The sequence below is a fragment of the Phyllostomus discolor genome, chromosome 2 (genome assembly GCF_004126475.2).
Source record: "Phyllostomus discolor isolate MPI-MPIP mPhyDis1 chromosome 2, mPhyDis1.pri.v3, whole genome shotgun sequence".
NCBI classification, from domain to species: domain Eukaryota; kingdom Metazoa; phylum Chordata; class Mammalia; order Chiroptera; family Phyllostomidae; genus Phyllostomus; species Phyllostomus discolor.
Window position 1 is genome coordinate 43,700,322 of NC_040904.2, and position 27,878 is coordinate 43,728,199.

At 44.1% G+C, this 27,878-nt stretch overlaps 1 protein-coding gene and 1 pseudogene across 1 annotated transcript in view; one reads left to right on the forward strand and one right to left on the reverse strand.

Moving 5' to 3' along the window:
• Window positions 1-515: 515 nt before the first annotated feature.
• Window positions 516-27,878, reverse strand: part of KLHL6 (kelch like family member 6) — a 59,770-nt gene continuing 32,407 nt past the window's right edge. Inside the window, exons 3-7 of the mRNA XM_028505104.2 lie at window positions 16,964-17,413; window positions 12,393-12,630; window positions 5,272-5,474; window positions 3,564-3,777; window positions 516-2,299 (exon numbers count right to left, since the gene is read on the reverse strand). Of these exons, the coding sequence (XP_028360905.1) occupies window positions 1,998-2,299; window positions 3,564-3,777; window positions 5,272-5,474; window positions 12,393-12,630; window positions 16,964-17,413 (1,407 nt within the window). The 3' untranslated portion in view covers window positions 516-1,997. The remainder of the gene's footprint in view (window positions 2,300-3,563; window positions 3,778-5,271; window positions 5,475-12,392; window positions 12,631-16,963; window positions 17,414-27,878) is intronic.
• On the forward strand, window positions 22,918-23,445 carry LOC114490974 (annotated as a pseudogene).

Here is a 27,878-nt window from a genome sequence, read left to right on the forward strand (position 1 = left end):
ATCTTGGAGGAAGACAAACATGTAAGCAGTGGCCACATCGTTAAGCCAAACGCACAGCTCTCCAGAGAGACCAGTTGGAAGGACAATAAGGACTTGGACACAGCCTCAAAACTTTACATACATCAAAGTTTTGCTGACTTGATGAAAAGAAAAATTATAATATGGACATGTGGTCTATTTACCTGTTTACTGAGTGTCTCTGTAGTGGGGATTTGTTTCATCCATTGGTGTCCCCAAAGTGTGACAAACATAAAGAATGACTTGAACATTTGCCCAATTAAAAGAAATTAAATTGAGAGCTTTGTCAAGGTTATTAGCACTCATGAGCAAGTGATACATGTGTTCTAAACTTCCACAGGTGTGTCCGCATTTTCCCGTCCCACTTCCATGGCGGGGAGCTGAGCTGTCACGCATGACTGTAAGCTCAGAGCTTTTCACACACTGACATGCACTTATGCTTGTCTTCAATCTGAGCATGAATAAGTCTCACTTGCAATTTTCCAAGTCTTTTTTAGCTGCTTTGAATTTTAGCTTCTTCTAACCATAACTTTTCTATGAAAATTAAGCCCCCTATCAAGTTCCAAACTGCCGAGAAGCACAGAGGCGATAGGCCACATCTGACATGACATAAAACTCTATAAAGAGATTTTAAATCATATGATGAAAATAAAGCACATTGGGTAATACAGTTACTATGTTGTTACTATTGTTGTTGCTTTTAAATACAGCATTTGAAACAGGATCTCTTAATCTGTTTCCCCAACGTGGGGATTAGAATGAATTTCCAGTGAGCTCATTTGAAAGCCCTAGCGCTTAGAGTGAAGGACAGACTCTGGTGTTTGAGTCAAAATCGTGCAAAGCTGATCCAAAATCCAAATAGAAAGGCTTAAAATGACCCTGAAAACTCAGGCTCCAAGAAGGTGGGGTCTCAGGGGCATGGACCCACATCACCATCTAAGAAGTGGGACGTGTGCCGTGGAGAAGAGCTGGTCAGTCCCGCAGGGGCCCGCAGCCTGTGGGGATGTTTACATCTTCTGAAGGCAGTGCTCGAGTCTCCGGGATCCCCTTTCTCCACCGCAGCACAACAGTTAGGCATGAAGGGGCCAGGACACTAGACTGTTCGGAAGGCACAACCTGCCTGGTAATGACAGTCCCGGTGCCAGATGGGCCTCCCGTGATCACCAAAAACTGGAGGCTTTCGATGGAGAACAGGACACAAGTTTTTTTGTTCTTTGTTTTTTGGGTTTTGTTTTGTTTTTTAATTTCTTTCAAAGCAAACGGGCCTTCCCGACCTGTCAGATGAAACAACCTATGAGACGCTCTTGACAAGGAGCCCAAGGCTCCCACACCAAGGATTCCAGATGGTTTAAATATTCGTGGGGGGAGGGGAGAGAGAGAGAGAGAAACACCTTTATTTCCCTGCCTTGTTTAGTGAATCCTTCAGCAAACTTGTCAAAACAAAACAAAACAAAGAGCCAGTTTTGGCGGGGGCAGGGGGATGATGCTTTTGTTTCTTGTTTTGTGCTCTGAGAGAGACAGTTTGTCAGAAAGGGCACTCACTGGCTTGGAAGTTGAAATACCTGGGTTTAGACTCCTGGCTTTGCTACTTGCAATCTGAGTGACCTGGGGCAAACCACTTAGCCTTTCTGAAGCTTGGTTTCCTCACTTGTGAGACAGGAGTGGTAACACCCAGCCACTGGTCATTGTGATGGTTAAGTGAATGGATACACAGGAGTGCCCCGCACAGACCCTGGCATGGGGCAGGTGTGTCCTGAGTGTAAAGTGTTACTCTTCTTCTCTCCTGAGGTAGATCACGCAAACATTCCTGGCTGCTCTCAAGTGTCCCAAAGGCGTGACTTCCGAGGAGCCTCCCCGTGGGGAGCCAAAGGGATTCTGCTGTTTGGCCTAAAGCCCAAGCCGCGCCTGCCGTCTGCAGTGGGCAGGACATGGGTGAGGGGTGCGGAGGGTCCCCGGGCCGCACTGCCCGGCTCCTGCAGTCACACTGACACTGCTCCCGGCACGATCCTCCGGATGTGGGTGTACGACTTCCTGATGGTGACGCTGCCGTGGTGCGACACCCCCCGGGGCAGGACGCACTCCTCGGTCAGTTTCTGGGCCTCCGGGTCCCAGCACAGCACCGTGGCGATGACCTCGTTCTTCTCGTCCCGCCCCCCGGTGATGTAGAGCCGGTTGTTGCAGGGCGCGATGCCGCAGCTGGCCCTCTCGTGGCTGAGCTGGGTCACCAGGCACCAGCTGTCCTCCAGGGGGCTGTAGGCGTACAGCGCTCTCATGGCCCCACCTGAAGAGGAAGGGTAACACGATGGGAACTTTGCTACTTTTCTGGATTTCTTCCCTCTTAACCACTAACCCCCTGCTTCCGATTAAGTCAAATCTACCATCTTGCAACGAGAAAGTAGACTTATAGTTTTCTAAAAACCCTGAGTCGATCACTAGAGGCAGCAAATGCTGGAGACACTTTAAATTCTGCAGCCAGGTGCTAATCAGACTCCAAGGGACACCTAGCTTCACCTGGCTACCAAATGCACCCCCAAGACTGCTCCCTGGAGGAAACACCACCTGGTCCACCAGGCAGACTCCGCTCATAACTCCAGCTCTGCCGCTTTTTGAATTGTAACTATGAGCACATGATTGTAAGACGTCAGAGGGACCATGAGTGTGAAGTAACTGGCAGAAGGCCTGGAACATAGAAGCCACCGATACGTGACAGTAACCAGAGGCAGTGGCCCCTCTTTGAACTGAGCATGACCTGGGACACCAGCCCAAGTTACTTGTCTGGAAATCAGACCTTCAAGCAGAGTCATGAGCCTGCCCATACACACAGAGGAAACCTGAAGCAAGGGAGAGAGGGGTTTTTATCTTAATCTCTTCTCATATTTTATTTTCCTCATTAGCTCTTATTTGCTAAAGTTATTTATTTTTGGCATCTCCTCTGTCAGTAGTTCTCAACCCTTGCTGCTCATTAAAATCACCTGTATGTTAAAAACAGTGGCACTGTTGGCCAATGACCCCTTTCCCATCCTAATTTCATCTATCTGGAGTGAGGCCCGGCCACCCACACTTTTGTAATAAGCTCCCGAGGTGATTCTAATGAGTAGTCAGGATTGAGATCTGTCACCCCTAACAATCCCATGCCAGCTATGGTCTGGCTGGCCAGGCTTTCCTTCTGGCAAACTACAACTTTCCAGAGTCCCCAAAGCAAGTAGGAAGAGTAAAATTCCCATGATCACAAAATAAGAAATCATGGTAGCTACCATTGGGGGGTACTCGTCATACTGGCCACATTTCAGTGTCTGTACACGTTCCTGCAGTGACGTCAGCACCGCCCCTGGGCCCCGGGGATGACCTGCTCTGTATGTCTCCCAAATGAGGGCTGTCTTCTGCCTCCTGGACTCAAGGGAAATCCCACCAAAGCCTGGACCCATCCCAACTTCACTTTCTTTTCAACCAGGAACTTGTGAGTTCCCAGGGGTCTTTGTCTGATCTACCCGCAGGGCTGCGTGGGTTTAGACCTCAGATAAATAGGAAGCCATTTGGTCACTTACCAACAACATAGATGCGGTCCCGGAAACTCACTGCATTGATGCACTTAGCCTCCACTGGCATGGACGCTTTTAAACTCCACTTATTGGTTGAAGGGTCATAACACTGAGTCTTGTCCGTGGCCAGTTTCCCATTGGGCCCTCCCCCAATCACATAGAGCTTTTTCTTATGGCTGGTGGCTGCGAAGGAACTGACATGAACAAGGAGGGGTGCAGCCTGCAGAGACACAGGGCCCCAGGAGAAGCTGTCAGTCACATTGCCCAGATGGTTGCCGTGGTTCACAGGACACAGGCCGGGAGCCAGGGGACACAAGCCTGGACATCCTTTGCCCGATGTCACGAGGCCTGTAGCCTTGACTCCCCTTTAGACACAGAGAGGATCAAAGCACACGTCTCCCACCCTCCCTCCAGACTGCGGGCAGGTATTGGATGTTTCTAGCTTGTTTCTCCCAGAATTCAGTTCTCAGGTGAGAAAGAGAATTGGCAAGTGTTTATACAGATGAAACCAGCCAGTGTTGGAGAAAAATGCCTTCTCCAATATGCACGTTCATATTCATCCATGTGTTTATTCACTCAAAAATTATGTACCATGTGCCAGACATTATTCTTGGTGCTTATAATATCCAGGAAAGAAAACTAGTAGAAGGGTTTCAGGTAGTCACAGGTAAGCAGACTGTCCCACTCTGGGGCAACATGCAGATTTGGGGATTAAGCCAGACTTGTGCTTACACTCTGTGAATGCCAGGGTACTAAAGGAGACCTCCAAGAGCTTCTTGCCCATTGGCATAACCCTCTTGGGCCATGGAGCAACACACAAGTGCCAAGTAATAGGACTTGCTGAACTAAAAAGATCTTAGGTGCACCCCCTGAAACGTTAAGGGCTCCCCATTTGGCACTTTTCAGGTTGACGGGACCTGACTGGATGCCATGAGGACCTGGCTACCCTTGCCATGTTTGCAATGACCATTCTACAATGACCACTCTCCAAAGTGGAACATGCTCTGACATATGAGCTGATAAGAGAAGAAAGTATGCAAATGGAAGTAATTTGAAAATATCAGAAAGTGAGATCACTTTACCTTTTTAAAAATAATGATTGTGGTAAGAATACTTTGCATGAAGTCTACCCTCTTAACAAATTTTTGAGTGTACAATACAGAATTGTTATCTATAGGCAAAGTGTTGTACAGCAGGTCTCCAGAGCTTGCCCATCTCTATGCCATTGATTAGCAATGCCCTACCTTTCCCTGAGTGTGATATATACATGAGTTTGCATTGTTAAACTCTTGCATGCAGCTATGTAAATTATTATTCATTAATAAATGAATAAACAATGACTGATTTCTAAACACTACCAAATGACTCTGCATTGCAGAAACAGTGTACTAAAGGGGTCCTTGTGAGTCCCATGTGGAGAAGACAAGGGCAGATGGCATTTGAGGACACAGAAACTGTGGGCCACAACATGCACCCAGGTTAGGACCAAGCCTCCCCTCTGCATCTGGGGTTCTGGCCAGGAGCCAGAAGGGTGTCATTTCTGTGACCTGATCAGCAATGGCTCCCATGATGAGGGAAGCTGAGAGCCACCGAAAGTGTCCTCAGTGGGGGCCAAGTGATCAGAAAGCCACACACCTACATTGACATGTATTCCTTCTTTAAGCTTTGAAGTAATAATACAAACAGAGTTACCCATAGAAGTAATCTCCTGTACCTCTGACCAGCAGTTGTGGAAGGGGTCGTAGGTCTCCACATTGTTGATCCTCTGCAAGCCATCGAAACCCCCGATCACGTAGACCTTGCCACCCAACACCACCATCTTATGCCTCCAGCGGCCTATGTTCAAATACTCAATTTGAATCCATTTGTTGATCGAAGAATTATATTTCCAAACGTCATGCTGTGTTTCTTTGCCACCTAGAAGAGATACGGACCATTTAAAAAACCACCAGATGTGTCAGAAATACAGCTTCTCCTATAATTTCCCACAGGTCCATAAATGCTAAATTCGACTTCCAGCCAAGATGGAGGCATAGGTAGATATACCTTACCTCCTCATACAACCAAAAGAAGGACAACAACAAATTTAAAAACAAAAAATAACCAGAGCTGCCATAAAAACAAACTGTATGGAAGTCCAACAACCAAGGAGTTAAAGAAGGAACATTCATTCAGACCGGTAGGAGGGGTAGAGACCAGCAGCCAGAGCAGAGAAGAGGCTCAGCAAGGCAGTGACTGGCCAACCAGATGGTCCCACATTTGCAGGTGGAGAAACTGGGAGGACCAATTGGGGAGTGAGACAAACTGCTCAACCCAGGATCAGAGCACAGGGAAATAAAGCCCCCAAACCTCTGGCTGTAAAAACCTGTGGGTATTGCAGTGACAGGAAGAACTCCCAGTCTCACAGGAGAGTTCGTTGGACCAATGGGGTCCTAGAGTGTACACAAACCTACCCACCTGGGAATTGGCATCAGAAGGGCCCAATTTGGTTGTGGGGAGCAGGGAAAGTGACTGAAAGCTGGTCGAGAGCTGAGCAAGCAGCTTTGTTCCCTCTCAGGTCCCTCCCCCACAGACAACATTGCAACACAGCAACATGGGTTGCCCAGCCCTGGTGATTACCTAAGGCTCCACCCCTTATAACATAACACATGCACTGAGACAAAAAAAAAATGACCCAAATGAAAGAACAGATCAAAGATCCAAAAATAGAACTAATCGATAAAGAGATAGCCAACTTATCAGATGCACAGTTCAAAACACTGGTAATCAGGATGCTCACAGAATTGGTTGAGTATGGTCACAAAATAGAGGAAGAAGTGAAGGCTATGCAAAGTGAAATAAAGAAAAATATACAGGGAACCGACAGTAAAGGGGAGGAAACCAGGACTTAAATCAATGGTTTGGAGCAGAAGGAAGAAATAAACATTCAACCAGAAAAGAATGAAGAAGCAAGAATTCAAAAAAAATGAGGAGAAGCTTAGGAACCTCCAGGACAACTTTAAATGTTCCAACATCCGAATCATAAGGGTGCCAGAAGGAGAAGAGGAAGAGCAAGAAATTGAAAACTTATTTGAAAACATAGTGAAGGAGAACTTCCCCAATCTGACAAAGGAAATAGATTTCTAGGAAGTCCAGGAAGCTCAGAGAGTCCCAAGAAAGCTCAGAAGTTGGACCCAAAGTAGCACACACCAACACACATCATAATTATATTACTCAAGATTAAAAATAAAGAGAGAGCCCTGGCTGGCATAGCTCAGTGGATTGAGCGCGGGCTGGGAGCCAAAGTGTCCCAGGTTCGATTCCCAGCCAGGGTACATTCCTGGGTTGCAGGTCATAACCCCCAGCAACCGCACATTGATGTTTCTCTCTCTCTCTCGCTCTCTCTCTCTCCCTCTCCTCCCTCCCTAAAAATAAATAAATAAAATCTTTAAAAAAAAATTTAAAAAAAAAATAAATAAAATAAAGAGAGAATCTTAAAAGCAGCGAGAGAAAAGGAGACAGTTACATGCAAAGGAGTTCCCATAAGACTATCAGTGATTTCTCAAAAGAAACCTTGCAGGCAAGAAGGGGCTGGAAATAAGTATTCCAAGTCATGAAAGGCAAGGACCTACATCCAAAATTGCTCTATCCAGCAAAGCTTTCATTTAGAACAGAAGGGCAGATAAAGAGCTTCCAGATAAGGTCAAGTTAAAGGAGTTCATCATCACCAAGCCCTTATTATATGAAATAAGAGACTTATCTAAGAAAAGAAGATCAAACGTATGAACAGTAGAATGACAACAAACTATGACTATCAACAACTAACCCTAAAAAAAAAACCTAAGCAAAAAACTAGAACAGGAACAGAATCACAGAAATGGAAATCACATGGAGGGTTATCAGTGGGGAGAGGGAGATGGGGAGAATGGGGAAAAAGTTACAGGGAATAAAAAGCATAAATGGTAGGCTCAAAATAGACAGGGGGAGGTTAAGAATAGTATAGGAAATGGAGAGGACAAACTTATATGTACGACCCATGGACATGAGCTAAGGGGGGGGGGGGGTGCTGGAGGGAGGGAGAGTGCAGGGAGAAGGGGAATAAAGGGGAGAAGAAATAACAGATCAACTATAATAGCATAACCAATAAAAATATTTTTAAAAATACATTAAAAAACAGAAAAGAAATAATACCATACTCTGTTGCCAGAGAGGAATAAATAGCCTACAGGCCCAATCAGGACACAGAGTGTTACTTCTTTTGAGGGGGGGAAAAAACTACATTTCATTTCCTAAGCCATTGACTTGTAAACAATTGGAATCTAGCCTGGTTGTGCCTGTTTCCATAGTACCTAGCTTTCCAACAGTGTGGGGAGTGACTATGGAAGTCGGGGGCAGGCTGGGCGGAGGGGGGCAAAGGCAGAAAATTGGGATAAGTGTACTAGTATAAACAATAAAATATTTTTTAAATGAAAAATAAATAAATAAATGCTAAATCCCCAGGCCAGTTCCCCTAAGAAAAGAGAGAAGACATCCTGGAGGGCTATGTGGTCTCTCTGGGAGACAGAGCCAACACAGGGGAACAGGGAGAGACAGTGTAAGCCTGGGGTGGATAATTCTCCCCACTGTGTCATGTGTCACCTCTGTGTCATGAGAGTTCAGGGAAGTGGTGGGCTTCGGGGAGGTGGGACCACACCCTCCTGTGAAGGTGGGGGCCAGCAGGAGCCTGGACTCTGCATTTGTGCAGCTAAGAGGTGGGACGTCAGGCAGGACATGTAAGCTTGGACCGTTGCAGGCAGGGATGGTAGGGCTGTGCTTGACCAACAAGCAAATTAAAAAGCAGCTTAAGCTCTGTGTTTGCTTTGCTTATTTAGTTTTTAAAAATGCAAACCAAGATATCTTCATAATTCTCTTGGTTTATATCTATCTAAAAAATAAGTGGGGGTCATTCTATTCTTAAACAATTTTTGTTATAAAAGAATGAGATGTCCACAACAGAAAACATGAGAGTGAGCTAGTAAATAATTTTTTTCAAGACAACTCTCTTAATAAATGGAAAATACATGATTCAATTAGGAAGAGAGAACAAAACCAAGAACTGTCTTTTTTGGTGACTTTAATCAAATATTTTAACAGCTTTGTGTTTTCATTTCCCCATCAGCACAGAATACCAACTACTTAAAGAAAAGGATGTACTTTTCAGATTTATTAATGGGCCTAGTGCCCTAGTGCACCAAGGAGTATCCCCAGTGACGCTCCGTGCCATGGGTAATTGCTCCTCTAGGATGGAGCCCAGAAGTGGGTTTCCTAGGTCAAGGGTGTACATACCTTGAATTTTGCTAAGTGTTGCCTAAGAGCCCTGTCAAGCTGTCCTGATTGACCCTTCCCCATACCCCGCCCCCAGTGGATGTGAGGAAGTGTTTTGGATTGCTTGGGGGGATTGTTGTTGTTGTTGCTTTATAGCTTAATGGAGAAAAACAGTGTCACAGTCTGGTTTTCCCTGGTTATTAGGGAGGCTGAGCTTTCTCATCTTCTGTGAATTTTCTGTTCATTTAGTTTAGTCATTTTCCTCTGGGTTGTGTGCCTCTTAGAGGTCTCTATTTATGTAAAGCACAGCAACATTGGTCCCATTTAGGTAATGTCAAACATTACTACATAACTATAAGGTTTCAAAGAAGTGTATGCAAATTATATTAAGAAGAAAAAGAACCTTTGAATTTTGCTTCAGGACATAAAAGACGACCTGATTAGCTAGGCGGGAAGATCGTGTGCTTGGGTAAGAAGACATGTTATTGCAAAGATGCCAACCTTCCCCAGATAAACCCATTTACTTGGTGCCTTCAGGACTTCTCAGGGAACTTGAAAAGATCATTCTAAATTTCATTTGGAAGAGTAAATTTGGAAAAACTTCTAAGGAACTTTTGAAAAAGAAGAATGAAGAGGGGGGCTTTCCCTAGCAAATACCAAAATGTACTACAGAGCTGTGATGAAAACGACGCGGTGCTGCATCAGACTACTGACACGGATGGATGAAAAACAAGAGTACAGGAACATACTAAAAGGTATAGAGGTAATTAAATAAATGGTATTAGAGCATTTGGTGATTTATTTAGGAAAAAAATGAAGTAGATCCCTATTTCACATTACTCTTAATATAAACCTCAAATGCAAATGCTATGAAAGTAACTAAATGTGTATAGGAAAAGATATTCATGATCTTGGGGTGGGAAAGGGCTTTCTAAGCAAGATTTGAACCCCAGAGTCATATAAGAAAGTTACTATATAAAATATAAATCAAAAGACAACCACAGCCTGGGAGAAAGTGTTTGCAATACGAGTAGAAAAAGGTATATAGTAAGAGCTCCAAAAACTGAATAAAAAGACAAACAGCCAATTGAAAAACATAGGATGTGAACAAATTTTAAAATAAATACAGTTAGCTAATAAATATATGAAAATATGCTTGACCTTATTCATGATCCAAAGTGTAAATTTAAGCATTCTAGGTTATTAAAAATGTAATTAACTGATAATAAAAAATAACAAAAAATGTTAGCCAGGATGCAGAAAATGGCCACCGTTATTCATCATTGGTTGAACTGTAAACTGGTACAAACTTTCTGGAAGATAATTTAGCAGTATCTACAAGAATTCCAAATTCACACATCTTATGACCACTTCCAGGAATCTCTCCAAACAGCTGCACAAGTTCATAAACATACGTGCATAAGAATGCCTGTTGCAGTATTGCTTTAGTAGGAAAACAAAACCTGAAAAAATATTATGGTTCATTCATTCAGCAGACTGCCCTGTAGCTGGTAAAAAGAATAACAGTAATGACAGTGACGCTGAAGATGGCTAACATTGTGAGGGTGTCCCCATGTGCTTGCGAGTGTGCTGTGCCTCATATGTATGATACCACTTACATGCATGTGATAGATGCATTATGCCAACACACAGCAAAGTGGAAAATGCATTGTGACTTGAAGTACAAGTATCTGCTGATTTAATTGTGTATAACAAGCATGCTGTCATGTATTGTTTGTATCATTTTTAAAAAAGACAACAACAAAGCCCTGACTGGCATAGCTCAGTGGATTGAGCGTGGGCTGCAAACCAAAGTATCACAGGTTCAATTCCCAGTCAGGGCACATGCCTGGGTTGCAGGCCATGGCCCCCAGCAACCTCACATTGATGTTTCTCTCCCTCTCTCTCTCTCTGTCTCTCTTTCTCTCTCTCTCTCTCTTTCTCCCTCCCTTCCCTCTCTAAAAATAAATACATAAAATTAAAAAAAAGACAACAACACATTTAGGAGAGGGAAAAAGCAAGTTGTAGAACAGCAGGCAGTGAATGTGGCAAAGACTGGCTGTGACTACCAACCCTGTCTTTTCCTCCTGGTCACAAGGTTAAACTACATTTCCCAGTCCCCCTGCAGCGTGTGGGGGGGGCAGGGAAGGCATGTGGCTCATTCTTGCCAATAGGCTGTGAGTCAAACTGAGGTCTCACATCCAAGCTGAGGCCATGATGAGCAGCTGTGCCTTCTCAAGTTGTTCATTTTCTCTCTTTTCTTGAAATGAAGACCATATATAGAAAACGGCAGCATCACAAGATGGAAGGAGCCCAGCCAGGTTCCTGAATGAGTGGGACAAACCCTGCTTGCTGTTATGGTAATTTTCTCAGATGCAGGGTTTGCTACAGAAGCTGCCGTTACTTACTCTAAGACAGTATAAAATCATTTTTAATTAAAAATAAAGGATTGTAATGACACAGAGAAACTGCCATATTTTACTTTATACTCTCCATTACCGGAATCTTCTCCAACAATTAAAATACACTTCTATGAGATAGAAGAAAGCTATGACCTAATCTATGATATTCATATATCCAAAGAAGAACTGACATGCCCTTGATTTTGAGGGAAGCCAGCTCTGGGAAGCAGCTTTTCCAAAAATAAGTGCAGATTACAGAACACCTTCTAGGGAAGGGAAGGGATACTTGTCTCCTCCCTTGGGCCCCAAGAACAGCTGGGCGGCTTTTGATGTCATGGGGAGAGGGTGGAACTCAGAGAACCTGGCTGGAAACCTGCCTGACATTTACCTGTGTGTGGCCTGACGTACATTTCATCAGCTTTCTGAGCCTTAGTTTTCTCTATTTGTAACCTGGAGATTTAAATCACTTACCTTATAGAGTTGATGTGAGAGACAAATGATTAAATGCTACCAAATTGTAAATCCATCTACTATGCTGTAGAGATGGTAAAAATGTATGTCATTTAACAAATATTTGTTGAGCACTTACTCTGGTGGCCAGACACAGGGCCAGGTGCTGGGAATGGTGTTGACTGTCATAGAATTTAAAGACTAATGGTCTACAGGCATAAAGTGATCGCAGATATTTAATTGAACTGCTTCAAAGTAAGAAATGAAAAGGTACTGGGTGCTACTGAAGAATCTAAATGTATGACCCAATAAACTTCAGAGGTCGTGTTTGGGAGAAGAGCAGCAGACATTTTTATTCATTATTGTATTTCCAGTGCTGAGCTGAGTGTATTATGCCTATAGCAGACACCAAGTAAATTCTGGTATCATTTTCCTGGTTCCTCTTCCATGAAGGAGTGGGCCTCTCTGCCTACTACTGCCCCAGATCCTAGTACAGTACTGCTCACAGGTTAGTGTTCATTAATAAAAATGTGCTTTCTAAAGTAAGACCACCTGAGCTCCCACTTTTCATAGCCTGACCCAGTCAGAACTATATCATTGCCATTCATATTAATTCTTCTAGGATGACTGCCTGCACTCGCTCAGGAAAATATGTAGTGCCACTGGCGGCTTGCTTTGGCATTGCATGGCTCCTGCTTACCTGAGATGTAGACCTCATTTTTTAATGTCACGCATGCAAACTCCACCCACTTCTTATTCTCACTCTCCAGCTCTTGCTCCGTCATCGGGAGCTTGGCCACCTCCAGGCGGCTGCGCCTCAGGGGGTCCAGGCAGGTTACCTCTGCCACAAACCGCTCATCCTTTGTGCAGCCACCAATGATCATGAACACTTCAGACTGGAACTCGTGCATCCTGGGTTTGGTGCGTTCCGAAATGATCTGGAAAACCAACGGGAGTGCAGAAAAGCAGGGTGACACAGGGGTTTGAAGCTCAGGCTATGCAGTCAGCAGAGTAGGGCTCAATTCCCAACTCTGCCATTGTATGGCCAGGTGACCACCTCCTTGAGCCCCGGTTTCATTGTCTGCATGTTAAAGGTTTTAGTGGTAACTACCTCACAGGTTTGTCGTGAGAACTAAATGCGATCATATACATAGTGTGTTTGGCCCAGAGCCTGGTACATGATCGATACTTGATAAAGGTTATCTGTTGTGGCTTTGCTGCCATTTCAGGAAGTCCAGGTTTGTTTACCGTCAAATGCACTTCCTGCTTCTCCCTTCCTGCCTGGATGAAGCCCTGAAGCCTGGAATCGCACTTCTGGCCGCCTTCCACTCCCCACCTCACTTCAATGTCCTGATGATATGCCAGACCTCGCTCACTACCAGACTTCCTCTGGAAGAGAGTCCTGACAATGGGCACAATTAAGCATCCAGTGACTTAGGAGTAAAAAAACAAAAGGGAGCAGCACGGGGCCCAGTAGGTTGGAGAACTGGGTCTCAGCATCAAGTATATGATGCCTTTAGAGCCTTGAACAAGCAAAGAAATCCACACCGTAGATATTTGAAACCAGCTGAAAGAGCAGAGGTATGGAGTCAAATACACCAGAGTTTTGCCCTGGTTCTACCACCTATGGCCTCATGGAAAAGGGACACAACCTCTATAAATGCCTGCAATCATTTCTAGGCCATCAAGTCTTGGTCTAGATCAAGGTGGTCCATGGAAATTTAGGAGGAGATGAAACAAAGGAGCAACTTTCTCAACCCCAAAAGACCTCTCCTAATGAGGGTACCAGGTACCACTCCTAATGTAGTTAAATGTAGACATTTGCTTTTAGGGTTCTAAAATGTCCCACTGTCATCACCTTCATGAACTGAGAGGAGGGACAAGGTTAGGAGGGAGACATAGTGATAGGACAAAAAGAGTTAAAGTTTGGGAAAGAAAGGTTAAGTGAGTTCCGTGAGTAGCTTCCTTGCATACACCGTTGTCATCAGGAATAAACCCAAGATCATTCAATGAGTGAGCAGACAGGAAGTTTCACAGAATCAACTGGTAATGAGACCTCAAGCTGGGGATCAATGTGGTTGGTTGGTTCAGTTGCCCAGGATGCAAAATGGGAATGAGAACATGCCTTGAACTGGATTTGGGGCAATAGGGCAGCCAAAACCTAGGACACAGTGAAAAAGAGAGATTTTAGCCTGACACAAAGAAAATGCTTGATTGTGGGAGACAGAGCACCATGAAGAAACTGACTGAGCATAAGAATAGTCTTCATTTGTGGAGCATTTACCATGTGCCAGACCCTGTACTGAGCGCATCTCAGTCATTATCTTATTTAATTCTCAAAGCAGTTCTAACAATTGGTAGGTATCATTATCTTCATGCTGCAGGTCAGGACTGAGCTTTGGAGCAGCTAACAGTCCAATTTACTGTAAGAAAATAGTGCAGTCAAGATTAAAGCCAAGACCCTCCTGATTGCAAGTCGAAGTTCCTGCCATTGGGGACTTTTTAAATATCAGAATTCTCTTTACTCCTAAACCAAAGTTTGTTTTTTTTTAAAGGAATGTAGGGTTTTTTAAAAGATTTTATTTATTTATTTTAGAGAGGGAAGGGAGGGAGAAAGAGAGAGAGAAACATCAATATGAGGTTGCTGGGGGCTATGGCCTGCAACCCAGGCATGTGCCCTAACTGGGAATCGAACCTGCGACACTTTGGTTCTCAGTCTGCACTCATTCCACTGAGCTACGCCAGCCAGGGCCTAAACCAAAGTTTGTAATCCCACTCCTCACCACCCCCCCACCCCACTGCAAATACAAAAGGCAGTGCAGATATCTTATAGCGGCAATTTTGCTGAAGATATAATAGAGATATTTTATATCAGAGAAATGCCTTCATCACCTGCATTTCAGAGACTTAATAAATGGGCAGCAGAAACAAAAAACAGCCAGAATGTTGTAAGTACAGTTAATCAACACTCTGAACTTTAAACGTTCAACTGAAAATAGTTGCAGAAACTGACAGCTGTCTTCAAGTGTATGAGGGTTTTGATTCCCAGCATTGGGCTACCTGCCAGTGACCTACATACCCAACATGAGATATGACCTGGATTTGCCTGGACTCCATCCATCACTCTACTCATCACCCTTCATTTGCTTAGTATCCTGTCTATGTTTAGCAAGGCAGAGACTGTTCTGTAGTGCCGGCTGTCATATCTGGCATGTAGTTACAGTTCAGGATTTATTTGAAAAAATTAAAGTATAGCATATTAAAATATATGAGATGCTGTTCAAGTGGTACTTAAGGGGAAATTTATAGCACTAATGACAATATTTGGGGGGGGGTGTCAAATCAATGACCTCCACTTCTACCTTAAGAAACTAACAAAAAGAAGAGAAAATTAAACCCAAAGAAAGCAGAAGAAATGAAATAATCAAAATCAGAGTAAAAATAAGTGAAATAAAAAACAAAAGCAATAGTGAAAATCAAATTAAACCAAAAGGTTGTTCTTTGAGAAAATCAATAAAATTGATAAATTTCTGAGCAGGGGAAAAAAAGGCTGATCAAGGGAGAAAGAGGAAACACAAATTACTGATACCTGCAGTGAGAGATGTGAGTGACATCACTGCGGAGGCCGCAGGCATCTAGAGGATGGTAAGGGAATACTGTGAACAGCATTAGACCAGTAGATTCAGTAACTTCTACAACATGGAGAAATCCTTTGAGACACACAAACTACTAAAGCTCATTCTAGAAGAGAAGGATGACCTGAATAGCCCTATGTCTACAATAAATATAATGTGTAGTTAATTATATTACACACACACACACACATACACACACACAACCCGTGGTTCTAATAGCATCACTGGTTAGCTCTACCAAACGTTTAGGAATATGTTTGCAGAATAAATGAGTGACAGTGAATCTGGAGACAACGCAGAACTAGAAAAGACACACAGGGAAAGAAGAGGCTCCCAAGGGGCTTCAGACAGATCATTCCTAAGCCACTTTTGGCTAAGATATCTACCAATGGCCTAATTTAAAAGGCTTGGTAGCCAATCCCAGAACTATTATAAGTGATATATACGTGTGGGTTCATGTGTATAAACTGAACTCTCTGTATATCATTACTTCCTGATTGTTTTATTCCTCTCCACTAAGCCTAGTTTTGTCTTTATGCAGTAATGAATAAGATATTTCTTCAATTGTTAAAGAGACCCAGGTAGATTCAAATGATATGGATAGTCACTATCTTGGTCCCCATTTATTTAATCAACAAACATTTCTCAATCATTTATGAAATACCAGGGAACCTCCCAAGGTCTGGAGATGAAAATTCCAATACAACATATACTTTCTACCACAACACGCTCCCAGCCTAGAGATGTTTACAGAGGAGGAATCCAATGGTGAACATATAGCCGTTGGTGTTATAACACATCAGTGCACCAGCTGCTATGAGAGTGAGAGAGGACTCTGGAGAAAATGGTGCTTGAACTGAATTTTGAAGCAGGAGCAGAAGTTAACTAGATGAAGAAGAGGAAAGAGGCATTTGAATAGCACCTGCATCAGCCTGGAGGCTGAAAAAGCAGGTCCACTTTGGGGAATTCCAAGCAGTGCGTTTGGGCTGTAGCAGAAGAAAGGGGCTGGCAATGGCACCTAGAGAAGCAGGCAGGAGGTGAAGTAGCAGAGCCAGCTCTGGGAGCTAGGGCAGGAGGTGTGGGCTCTATCCCAAAAGTGGTGGGGAGCCAGTGGAGAGAGAAATGATTAGGCTTGAGTTTGAGATCATCCAGCTGGTGAATGAACTGGAGAAAGGCTAGCCTGGGGGCAGGAAGGTGAGTTTTGAGGAATTTTCAGAAATTCAGGAAGGAAATAATGAGAGTCTGAACTAAGGGAACACCAGGTTCCCCAGAGTGGGCAAGAGCTAAGCAGCACCCTGTGGAAGGCGACTGAATGGGGCACATTTTGTCCATGTGTGCATCACCTGCACCAGCCTCCCGCCCCTACACAGCTGGGAGGAGGAGGGATGCTCCAGGCACAATGCTGGGAGACTTCTGTATCTCACCTAATCCTCTCAGTAGCTGTGCACGTTGCAATATCATCTGCATTTTACGAATCAGAAATCCAGGGCTCCTGGAGCTGCCTGACTCACACTCTAAACTGTGTAGCATCTTCTTTTTGATGCCTTAAGAATTTGCCAGCCAGACTCACCTATACCTCCATGAGGCCCACTAGCTCCTTTAGTTTGCTGTTTATCGGCGGCACCTCTCATCTCACCTCATTGCCAGAAAGGTGGTACATCCTGGCTTCCTGGAGTAGCGGGAAGACCTCTGGGCACTGCCTGATGAGAGGATCTGCTTCCACCGTCTCCACAAAGTACCAGGGGTCCAGAAGCGGCAAGCGCACATTCTCCAGGATGTAGGGGAGCAAGCAGAGGCGTTCCGACTGTTTGTGCCGCACCCAGCTCATCACAGTCTCAAACACCTGAGCCTCCTCCGTCACATAAAGGTCATCACTCTTCAAGATGTGGTACAGAGTGTCCACGGGAAGTTCAAGGAACTCCTCGGCGTTCAGAATCTGCACAAAGTTCTGGATGATGTAACTTTGAACCTGCTTCTTTAGACTGTCCAAGGAGTGGGTGTCTGCCAGCCTCAGTATTCCAACACAGTTTTCTGGATTCAAGGCTTCCGTGAGGAAGCTGGCGCAGGCATCCACCATCCGCAGGAACTACGAGAATAGAAAGGCAGCAAATAAGACCAGAAAATGATCAGTCCACAAAGACATTTTTCAGTGAATTGTGTGTGGTAGGAAAAAATTAGAAACAACCCAACTTACCAACAATAAGGGGCTAGCTAAATACATGACCATGCATTCATATTTTTGACAGCTCTTTAGTCATTAAGAAAACATGTTGTAGAAGAATATTAAATGGTATAGAAAATTTTTACAATGCTTTAAGTTTAAAAATCTGTTCATGGAATCCGATCAGGCATCTAGATTTGATCTACAGCTACAGGGAGTACAGTTGACCCTTGAACAACAGGGGGGTTGGGCTGCTGACCTCCAGCGTAGATGGAAATCCGTGTGTAACTACATGCAGGGGAAGAGGAACATGTCAAATGACACCATGGGAAGATCAGCAAAATCCAGACTGTGGGAAACTACACAGAGCAAGCAGTGCAGTTTTTTCCTGAAATACACCACAAGGGTGGGGGTGGGGCAGGAGGGAGGGCTAAGGGTGAAAAGACATTTAAGAGACACATCAATAGCTTTTGCAAAACAGGAAACTATTTGGATCCCTCATTTAAACAAAATAATTTTAAAGGTCAGAAATTTTTTCATGACTAATATTTGATGATATGAAGCAATTATAATTTTAAGCATGATGATGGTATGGCTATGTTTAAAGAAGAATTTTACCTTTTAGAGATATGTTCTGAAATATTTGCAGATGAAATGAAAAAGCACATCACAAAGTCACTAGTACATTATGATCCTATTTTTATAAAGAAAATGTATGTAGAAACAGGCCTTGACAAAAGACTGAAGGATAATATGATCTCTCAGGGTACAGGTACCGTAAGACTAATTATGCTGCAGTAACAAACAACCCCCAAATCTCTACTGCGATGAAAATGCAGTTGTAAAATTGATTGGCTTTCATGTCTTATTTTTCAATAAGACATGAAAGCCAATTATTGTCATCCTCATAATATGAGCCCATTATGCATGTATAGCCTTTTACAGCTTAGAGCACAGTCTTATCATTGTGTTATTTAATATTCATTTTACAGATGAGGTGTCTCAGATGCATCAGTTCAGCACATGTCAGTGTGGCTCAGTGGGTTGGAGCGTCATCCCATAAACTGAAAGTTCACAGGTTCTATTCCTGGTCAAGGCACCTACCCAGGTTACAGGTTTGATCCCTGGTTGGGGCAACCACGAGAAGGCAACCAATTGATGTTTCTCTTTCACATTGATGTTGAGAGAGAGAGAGAGATTCCTTCCTCTCTCTCTAAAAACAATGAAAAAACATCCTTGTGTATGGATTTAAAAAAATTAAAAATCAAATGCATCAGTTCATTTCTATTCTTTGCACTCTGGAGCTTAGTTTGAACAAGTCCAATCTCCCATCTCCCCTCTTGTCCACTGGGCCCCTTACAGGGTCAAATTCTCAATATTCTTGAGTTGATCAATAGGTAGAAGATTGGAAAAAGGGAGCATGGCAGGGAGGGCTGTTCTGAAGATAGGGCCTGCTGAGAGCACACACAGGCGGGCCTGCCAAGATAACAGCTCTACTGACAAGACCGGCCGTGGGTGGTGGGGGGTTGTCAGGGTTGTGGGGCCTGAAGGGTGGGGGTGGGCACAGGACTGGTTGTAGCATGGACCATATTGACTTAAGCTTTGCCCTTCACTATAGAGCAATCTAGGGGCACACATCCCTGACTTTTGTAGTCATTTTCAATTGCAAAGTATTATCTCTACGTATCACACCACACTTTCCAATCGCCACTTTTGAAAACATTGACCAAGAGTCAATGCACTGCTGGAGAAAGCCTGAATTCTGCCTCAGACCACCCTGTCTGCTGGCCCCAACCACCTGCAGATCTGCTCCTCGCATGAGCAACTGTGGAAACCGTTGAAACTGAGAATCCTAACACCTGTTCAGTTGTTCGCAGATTTTCAGTTCAAAGAGTAAAAATACACAACCGAGACCAAGCCTTGCTGAGCCCTCAGAACCTATAACCAGAGCCCTTTGTAGCCCTGCCCACAGAGACATCTCTGAGGGCTTTTGAAAGGGAACTGACTTAGGTGGTAGTCTCCGGAGCAAAACAGCAAGCAGGTAGACCACACCAGCGTTTGCGTGAGAAGTAGATATGAAAATCAAATCCAACTTCTAAATATGTAGACTGTCTCTGGGAGGCCACCTAAGAACCTGATGAGAGTGACTGCCTCTAGGGAGGGGGCCTGGGGGCCGGGTTCAGGGTAAGGGGGAAGAGTTACTTCATACGATTTACCTCTTTGTACCCCCTTGAACTGTGTGCCATGAGGAATTATCCATTTGAAATGAAGTGAGTTTCTCATGAATAGAAGACACACTAGAAGGGAACACATCAAAATGCTAGCAGTGCTTATCCCAAAGGTCATTTTATAAGGTTATTAATTTGGGGTTTTTGGGGGTCTTTTCTATATAAACCAAGTTTTCTACACTAAGCATGAAGTTGCTTTTAAAATCAGAAAAATGAAATAAATACTGTCTTGCAATTTCAAGTATGCAATGAGAAAATAAAATGTCAAAAAACATCATAAAGAGAAGCTAAAATGCACCAGCCCCTTTATATTAACTAACTCACTCAATCCTCACAGCAGCACTACAAAGTAGATATGTATTAGCATTCCCGTTTTATAATGAGAAAACCAGATTCAGAGAAGTAAAATCATTTCCTGAGAGATGTATAAATAATAAGTAGCTCTGAACTTTGGAACACTCTTATTTGATTCCAGAAATGCATGTTTCTACATTATTTCAAGCAGCCTCCAGTAAACTAGTGTGTGTGCAGGACAGCGGCTTTGCAGATGCCAGACACAATTTATTTGCACACTTCTCTGGAGAGCTCAGCGGATCTGATCTGCCCAGATGCAGGGAGGCCTGGCCAGCAAGACGCTTGATGACTGTTTGATGCCCCTGCTTAATGACTGTTGATGAGCAAAGAAGACACCATGAAAGAGAATCAGATCAAGCACTGAAGCTCCCATTTTCTAGAAATATGGATCCCAACGTGTCTCTCCCCACTCGGAGCCATGCATTCATCATTCATCCCCTTGTTCATTTCCCAAACGTGTGCTGAGCCTGTGTTATGTACTAGGTTCTCAGCTAGTGCTGGGTGTGCAGAGAGTGAGCAGAAAGAGACATAGCGCCCGTGCTCACTGGAGCTGGCAGACTGGTGGGGGAGGCAGTAATCAAATAAGCACACAAGTGTAAAATTACAATTGCGATAAATGCCAGGTAACACTCCTCAGTGATTCTGCTGCTTGAAACTGAAGACAGTCCTACTCCTACCCCTCCAGCCATGCACAGCCTGGGTCTAAGCTGTCACCAGGACTGTCCCTGCTGGAATCTGTTGGCACTCAGACCTGTCTGCTTACCTCTCTGCACATCCCTGCCTGTCCCACTGGCTTTCTGTGCTTATGCCACTCCCTCGGCCTCAACCAGCTTCTCCCTCATGGCTAGTCCTGTTCTCCTCAACCAGCAAGTTTGATTCCAGAGCCCCACAAAAAGCGGGGGACTCAGGATAGCTCCCTCTGAAAAAGAGGGTGCTTTTAAGTTTCCCTCAAGAAGGAGGAAGAAATGAGTACCATGACCACCACCTTATCTACACAGGGCTGTTTTCTTCACTCAGAGCATTGAATCCAGGACCAACACACATTCTCCAGAGAGTCTGTGAACCCCTATCACGGTATGCAAACATTTGTGTGCCCGTGTGCCATTTTCTGGGAACTGAGTTTGCAGGAAACACTGAGTTACTTTCTAGTATCCATCCACTGGAGGACAAAGTCAGGGTGAGAGAGGACCAGAGTCTTAAACAGACTATGCTTTAAGCCTTCCCTGACTCTGGACATTTTTAATTCTGGGTCAATACTTGTTTGAGAAGGAAGAGAATGGAAGGAAAGAGAAAGGAAAGAAATAGAGACATCCCCCGTATTCATGAAGTTCCTTCTCAGGAACACTCTTCCTTCATCATCTCTCCAATTGCCCAACCATAGAGTCAATTCCTCCCTCCCCTGTGTTCCACTGGGCAGCTCACCCCACTTGTGGAGCACCAATTACATTCCTGCCGACACTATGGTCAAGGGCAAGTTCTAGGGTATCCTTGTGTTTTTACTCCTAGAAGCACCTAGCACAAATTCTGGCAAAAGAAGGAGAGACAGAGGAAGAAAATATTTTCCAGACACCTAGTATGTATGAAATCTGTGCTAGAGACTTTCCCATGCATTATTTTATTTAATGAATACATTTACTTTTTAGCAAATACAGTTTAACAAGTAATAATGAGATAGATATTAGTATTGCCATTTATTTGTACAGGGATGGAAATGGAGAATTTGAAGAGTCAAGTGTGTTGCCCAAGGTCACACAGCTGGTAGGTGTTGAGATGATGCTGAGCTCACAGCTAGCTGACTCTTCCCACGGGGCATTACACTGCCTTTGTTTGTAGCTGTTGCACTGTTGAGCTAACACAGTTCCAGGAGAGCCTGAGAGGTTTTATGAGGACAAGGGTGAGTGGAGATCTCCAAGTTGCCTACATATGTTCCATCCACCCCAAAACATGCCTCCATAAACACTTTTGAATGTGAGGGGTGTAAGGTAGCATCATGTGATCCCAGCCAATGGCTGGAAACTGCTGAGGAGCAGGGCAGTCCAGGGGACAAGAAACCAGCTTGCTTTAAGTATTTTTTGTGCTTCTTCATAATCAAGTTTATTTAAGACTTGAGAGTAAGTTTTCTGTCTCAGCCTGTCCCATTGGCACATGAACTTGTTTATTAAAGCTGAGCAATGATAGCTAATGGCAACAGACAACCAACTTCCCGTTTGGGGAACATGTGAGCGAAAGGTTACAGTCAGGCACCTGACTCTTGAACGGGGAGACTAAAAATACAATAAAAGAAAACCACTTGAGACCTGGCTGCAGTTCCCATGAGAAGCGTCTGTGTTGAAGAGAATGCACCTCTTCCCCCATCTCCACTACCCCTCCTCTGCTTCCCTTCCTGCTCTCCACAATGGGGTCCTCAGGCTTCATCAGTGGAATTCCACATCTCTCTAGAGGTTCCTTCAAATCCACTCTAGAATAAACAAAGTCCTATTTTGGTCCAAAGGGTCTATAAAGACACTGACATTCTTTTTTTTTTAATCTTCACCCAAAGATATGTTTATTGATTTTATAGAGAGAGAAAAAGAGAAAAACATCTATGTGAGAAACATCGATTGGTTGCCTCCCATACATACCCTGACTGGGGATCAAACCTGCATCCTAGGTGCATGCCCAACCAGGAATCAAACCCACAACCCTTTGGTGCACAGGATGGCACTCCAACCAACTAAGTGACGCGGCCAGGGCAAAACACTGATATTCTTACCCTTCAACTCCAACAAACCAATGTATGTGAAGAGTTTTTAAGTTGAATTTAAATGCAATTCAAATTTATTTGAAAGTATTTTTGAATTTATATTTTTTGGCCGGAACCGCCATCTTCCAGTAATTCACCAAAATGACTAACACAAAGGGAAAGAGGAGAGGTACCCGTTACATGTTCCCTAGGCCGTTTAGAAAACATGGAGTTGTCCCTTTGGCTACATACATGTGGATCTACAAGAAAGGTGATATTGTAGCTATCAAGGGAATGGGCACTGTTCAGAAAGGAATGCCCCACAAATGTTACCATGGCAAAACTGGAAGAGTCTACAATGTCACCCAGCATGCAGTGGGCATTGTTGTAAACAAACAAGTTAAGGGCAAGATTCTTGCCAAGAGAATTAATGTATGAATTGAGCATATTAAGCATTCGAAGAGTCGAGATAGCTTCCTAAAACGTGTGAAGGAAAATGATCAGAAAAAGAAGGAAGCCAAAGAGAAAGGTACCTGGGTTCAGCTGAAGCATCAGCCTGCTCAACGCAGAGAAGCACACTTTGTGAGAACTAATGGAAAGGAGCCTAAGCTGTTGGAACCCATTCCCTATGAATTCATGGCATGATAAGTGTGGAAAAAATAAAAAGACTTCTATACTGATAAAAAAAAAAGAAAAAGAAAGTATTTTTGAATTTATTGTAATTTTTGTCACCATTTTCTTCTCACATAATAGATACTAAAAGTAATGCTGTTCTTCTGTCAGTTCTGTATTGGTGTTGAAAAGGGGTCTTCATACTTAAAAACTATAAATTACCACCCATCTTAAACTTCCATTCTTGCCTCACCCTCTCTCTCAGGGGGTATACCCACCTGAGACACTGTCAGAATGTGCTCCTCCATACCCAGGATGTCCTCTGCTCCCTCAAGACCTTCAGTCCTTTGTCTAGACTTGGCTGAGAGATCTGCTGGTTCCTGGAAGCTATGAGGTATAGGCAGGAAGGGCAGAAGCTAAGACCTGCAAATGGTCCACTCACTAAGGTAGAGCAGGTGCTGGGGGACTGAGCCAACTACAGAGGTAAATTGACCCAGAAGTGGAATCTGAGGGGATGGAAATGGGCAGTACCCAAGGTTGTGGAAAGTTTGGCTGTGATCCAGGCTACAGAAAAGACAGCCCCTGAGCTTCCAGAGAACATAGTGGAGGCCCCAACAGTCCAGCAGAGCACAATCAAGGAATCATGTGGGCCACGTTGGGATTCGAGGGGCAAGTGGCACAGCTGGGGCTAAGTGGATCAGCCCAGGGACAATGTGAAGGCCCAGGGAGGGGCACTGCTGTGCAGATTAAATGGAATGATCGTATCTGGGACGTGGTTGATGCTCAGGATGTAAAGTGTGTGTGTGGTGTGTATGCTGTGTGGCATGTGCATGTGTGTGTAGGGCATAGAAGCAGGTATCTAAGCAGAAACCAGGTCCTGAGAAGCAGGTCCATGAATGCAGACAGCTGGAACAGGCAAGGTAGCAGGTGAAGAAAGAAGGAACCTTTGTCTTTGCTTACAATTTCTCTCTGCCTGGGGTACTTTTCCCTCAACCCAACTGCCACTTATTGAAATCCTCCCTGTTCTATGAAGTCAAGTTCAATGTCACCTCCTTTAGAGCCAGAACTTTCCTCAACTGCTACATTCTGTCCTGGGGCCTGCTTGCCCTCTGGGTTAGAAACTCATCAGAAATCCTTGTTTTTGAGTCTTCAAGGGTAGTGGATGGAGGTAGGTATACGGAGTCAGAAGTTTTGGGTTTAGGCCTCAGGTCATAGATTGATCACTTGATGAGTTGAACATTCCCTGAGTCACAGTTTCTTCATCTGGAAAGTCTTGACAATGATAAACCCAACTTGCAAGCTCATTGTGAGGGCATCACTGGCCTCTCCACTCAAAGAAGTATTGTCAGCTTTGGATTGGATCATATAGGAGAAAGAATACAATAAATTTCTATAAAAATGTAATCTATATTTATAATTTTTTTATCTTCCCTCCATATATCTTTTCACAAAGTACTTAGCACATAGAGGACACTTAGTAATTTTTGGTAGTTGGGTAGCAGTAAAAGTCATAATCTGGTAGCAACATGTATTTTTCTTGCAACTAAAACCCCCCATCCCACTTCCTGTATGCAACAACCTATGGGCAACAGCAGGGGCATCCCAGGCTTACTTTCCAGGGAAGGATGGTGGAGTAGACAACAGAAGACAACTTCAACATTGACTTTCTAGATACACTTTCAGAATTTATACTATAAAAATAGCTTTGAAACACCAATTAGTTGTAATGACTGGGCTCCTTGAGCGTCAAAAAGCCAGAATCCTAAAGAGTCTAGACTTCAAGTTTATGCCAAAAGAATAGAAGTAGGAGAATGGATGATAATGTAAGAGTCAGCTTTTCCCACGTGGGAGGTAGTAACAATTCCCAGGCCTGGAAGGGAGAGGTGAAAGAGTCTAGTAACAGAGTGAGAGTAGGTGTGGGTCCCTGGCATGGTGTCCTGCCTCCCAACACAGGCAGCAACTCCGGAGTTAGGGGAATGCTGAAAGCCCCTTAAAGGCTGTGGATCTCAGGACAGAAGAATACGTATCTTCACTGCTAAGATGAAGTCGGGATTGCAGCAGTCCAATACAGCAGCAGCAGCAGAACGGAAACTGAGTGTGCTGTTGCTAGACAAAGGGGGCCTATGGTAGTCATTCTGAGTTCCCCAAAGGTCCAGAGTAGCACGGGAGAGTAAATGGAAGTGTCTTGTGTGTCCCTGAGAGGGGCTCAGAAGTAGCTGAGAGGACAGGAAGACCTGAAGAAGCCTTGCAGAAAACACAAAGAGAATGCCAAATAACCCACAAGGGCTGACAGCCAGAATCAGGTGGGACTCAGGACTTTCAGCTGATGCCAGTGGGGAAGGAAGGGGTCAGTGACCAGAGAGAGGCTGATGGGAACACAGATGCTCCAGCATGGACCGATAATACAAATGTCCATGGCAAGCCTGGGCCAAAGCCTCTTTCTATGGCCTCCTGGTGCTGTGTAAATGCCCCCTGGAACTATAACCCTAATCCTGAATTAAGTTTTCCTGAAGTGAGATGTCATTAAGTTACTGTAACTACAACTTCTGCCGCTGCTAGAATGGGAAGCTCAGGATAAAGATTAAGTTCAACGTTAGAAAAATAATATGTCAAATCACGCTTTTTTTTTGCATACCTGAGTTTGTATACTGAGATTTGGCTACAAATTAGTTCTATACTAATTAGAACTCAAGAACAATATGAAATTCAAAAACAGGCTAAACTGGTCCATGGTGACAGTTGCTAGAGCAGTGGTTCCCTTGAAGCGGTATGCTTGGGGGAGGGCACAAGAGAGCGATCCGAGATGCCAGAATGTTCCAGATTGAGCGGTGGTTACACAGTTGCATACACATGTAAAAAATCATCAGACTGTATACTTAAGATGTCTGCATTTTATTAAATGTGAGATATACCTAAAAATAACAAGGAGCAAACATTGAGGTCAAACACAGAAATGTGGGCAGCAGTGGGCTCATGTGGGGACACCTGGTGGTCCCAAGTGTCCAAGGTCCCCCAGAGGGAATTGGGCAGGAGGGGTAGCAGCTGTGCCAGTCTCGCCTCCTGACACACTCACTCCCACGGAGCCTCAGTGGTTCCCAGATCCTTGCATCAGGCTGCCTTCCTTGCACCTGCTGAAGGCCCAGGGCCTTCTGGACCACGGCTCATTGCAGACCTCGCCCTGAGGGATGGTTTGTGCAGTGGAGAACACACAGGCTGCAGCAGACAGGAGCCTATTCAGGCTCTTGTCTCACTAGCCATGAAACCTGGAGCATCTGCTTAATATTGCTGAATCTTATTTCCCTCACCTATAACTTGGGGGTGAAAATACCTTCCTCGTGTTACATAAAGTAGCACAGGCAAAAGAGTTGTCACATAGCAAATACTCTAAAAAGGGAAACTGCTACTGTTCTGTGGACTCAGGAGGTTAATCCTGATGTCTTAACACTCACAGTAGCCACACAGTAGTGACGCTGGTTGACAAAGAGTGTGTGCAGGAGAGGGTGCATCAGACAGGCAACAGGTGGATTCTGTCTTGATGATGGTTAAGAAATAGCTGGGCTGGTTTTGTTGCCTAAATTAACTGGCTAGTCCAATGTTGAGTAAATGTAATCTATGGGTCCCTGTCAATAACAATAGAAGTTCACATGTCCCTTATAGTAATGTGACCTACTTTTTGCTGGGTGCCTGGCATTTAGTAGATACTTAAAAATGAAGCAATTATTAGTATTAGCCTGTCGGCTACTTCCTCCTTTACTGGCCTATTACATTTCCAAGAGCCAGCATGGGGCTTCTTAGTGTCCTCTGAAAGGAAGTTAGGCAATTTTTGCTGGGGTCTCGATTAGTTTCTGAGGTAGTCTTCATATTCAGCTAGTAATGAATAAGAGCAACACATGTGTTCACTGATTCAACAAATATTTATGTGCTGTATTCCAGGTACTGAGGAAGCCAAAAAGCAACATAGGCCATCAAGTTGGCCCTGACCACATGGCTACCTCATCCATAAAGGTCTCACTATCGTTCATCCTGTCATTTGCAAAAGAAATATGAAAACAAAGCAATGCCAGCACCTTCACCAAAGTCTCCACAAACTGCCACCATGATGACAGTGATGTCCCCACCTCAGAGGGCATTGCAGAGACACCACATGAGCCTTCCCTGGCCCAGGCCTGAAGACCAGGCTCCCCTGCCTGCATCACTCTTTGTCTTCTTACGTTGGCTCTTGGGACTCAGCCTGATCTCCTTTTTTCTTCTAAGCTCCTTCTAACCAGCTGCTCTGTATCTTAGGGACCCTTCTGCCCAAAGACTAAATGTAGGCTCAGTGTGGTCTCCCTGGCCTCACATCTTCTCACCGCCCTGCAGATAAGTACAAAAGTTCTCATTCTTTCATGAGTTTTTAATGTAAAAACGAAAGTGACAAATATGACAAAGTTCCCCAAACAAACATAACCAAGTTCCCCAAGAATGAAATCTCTTA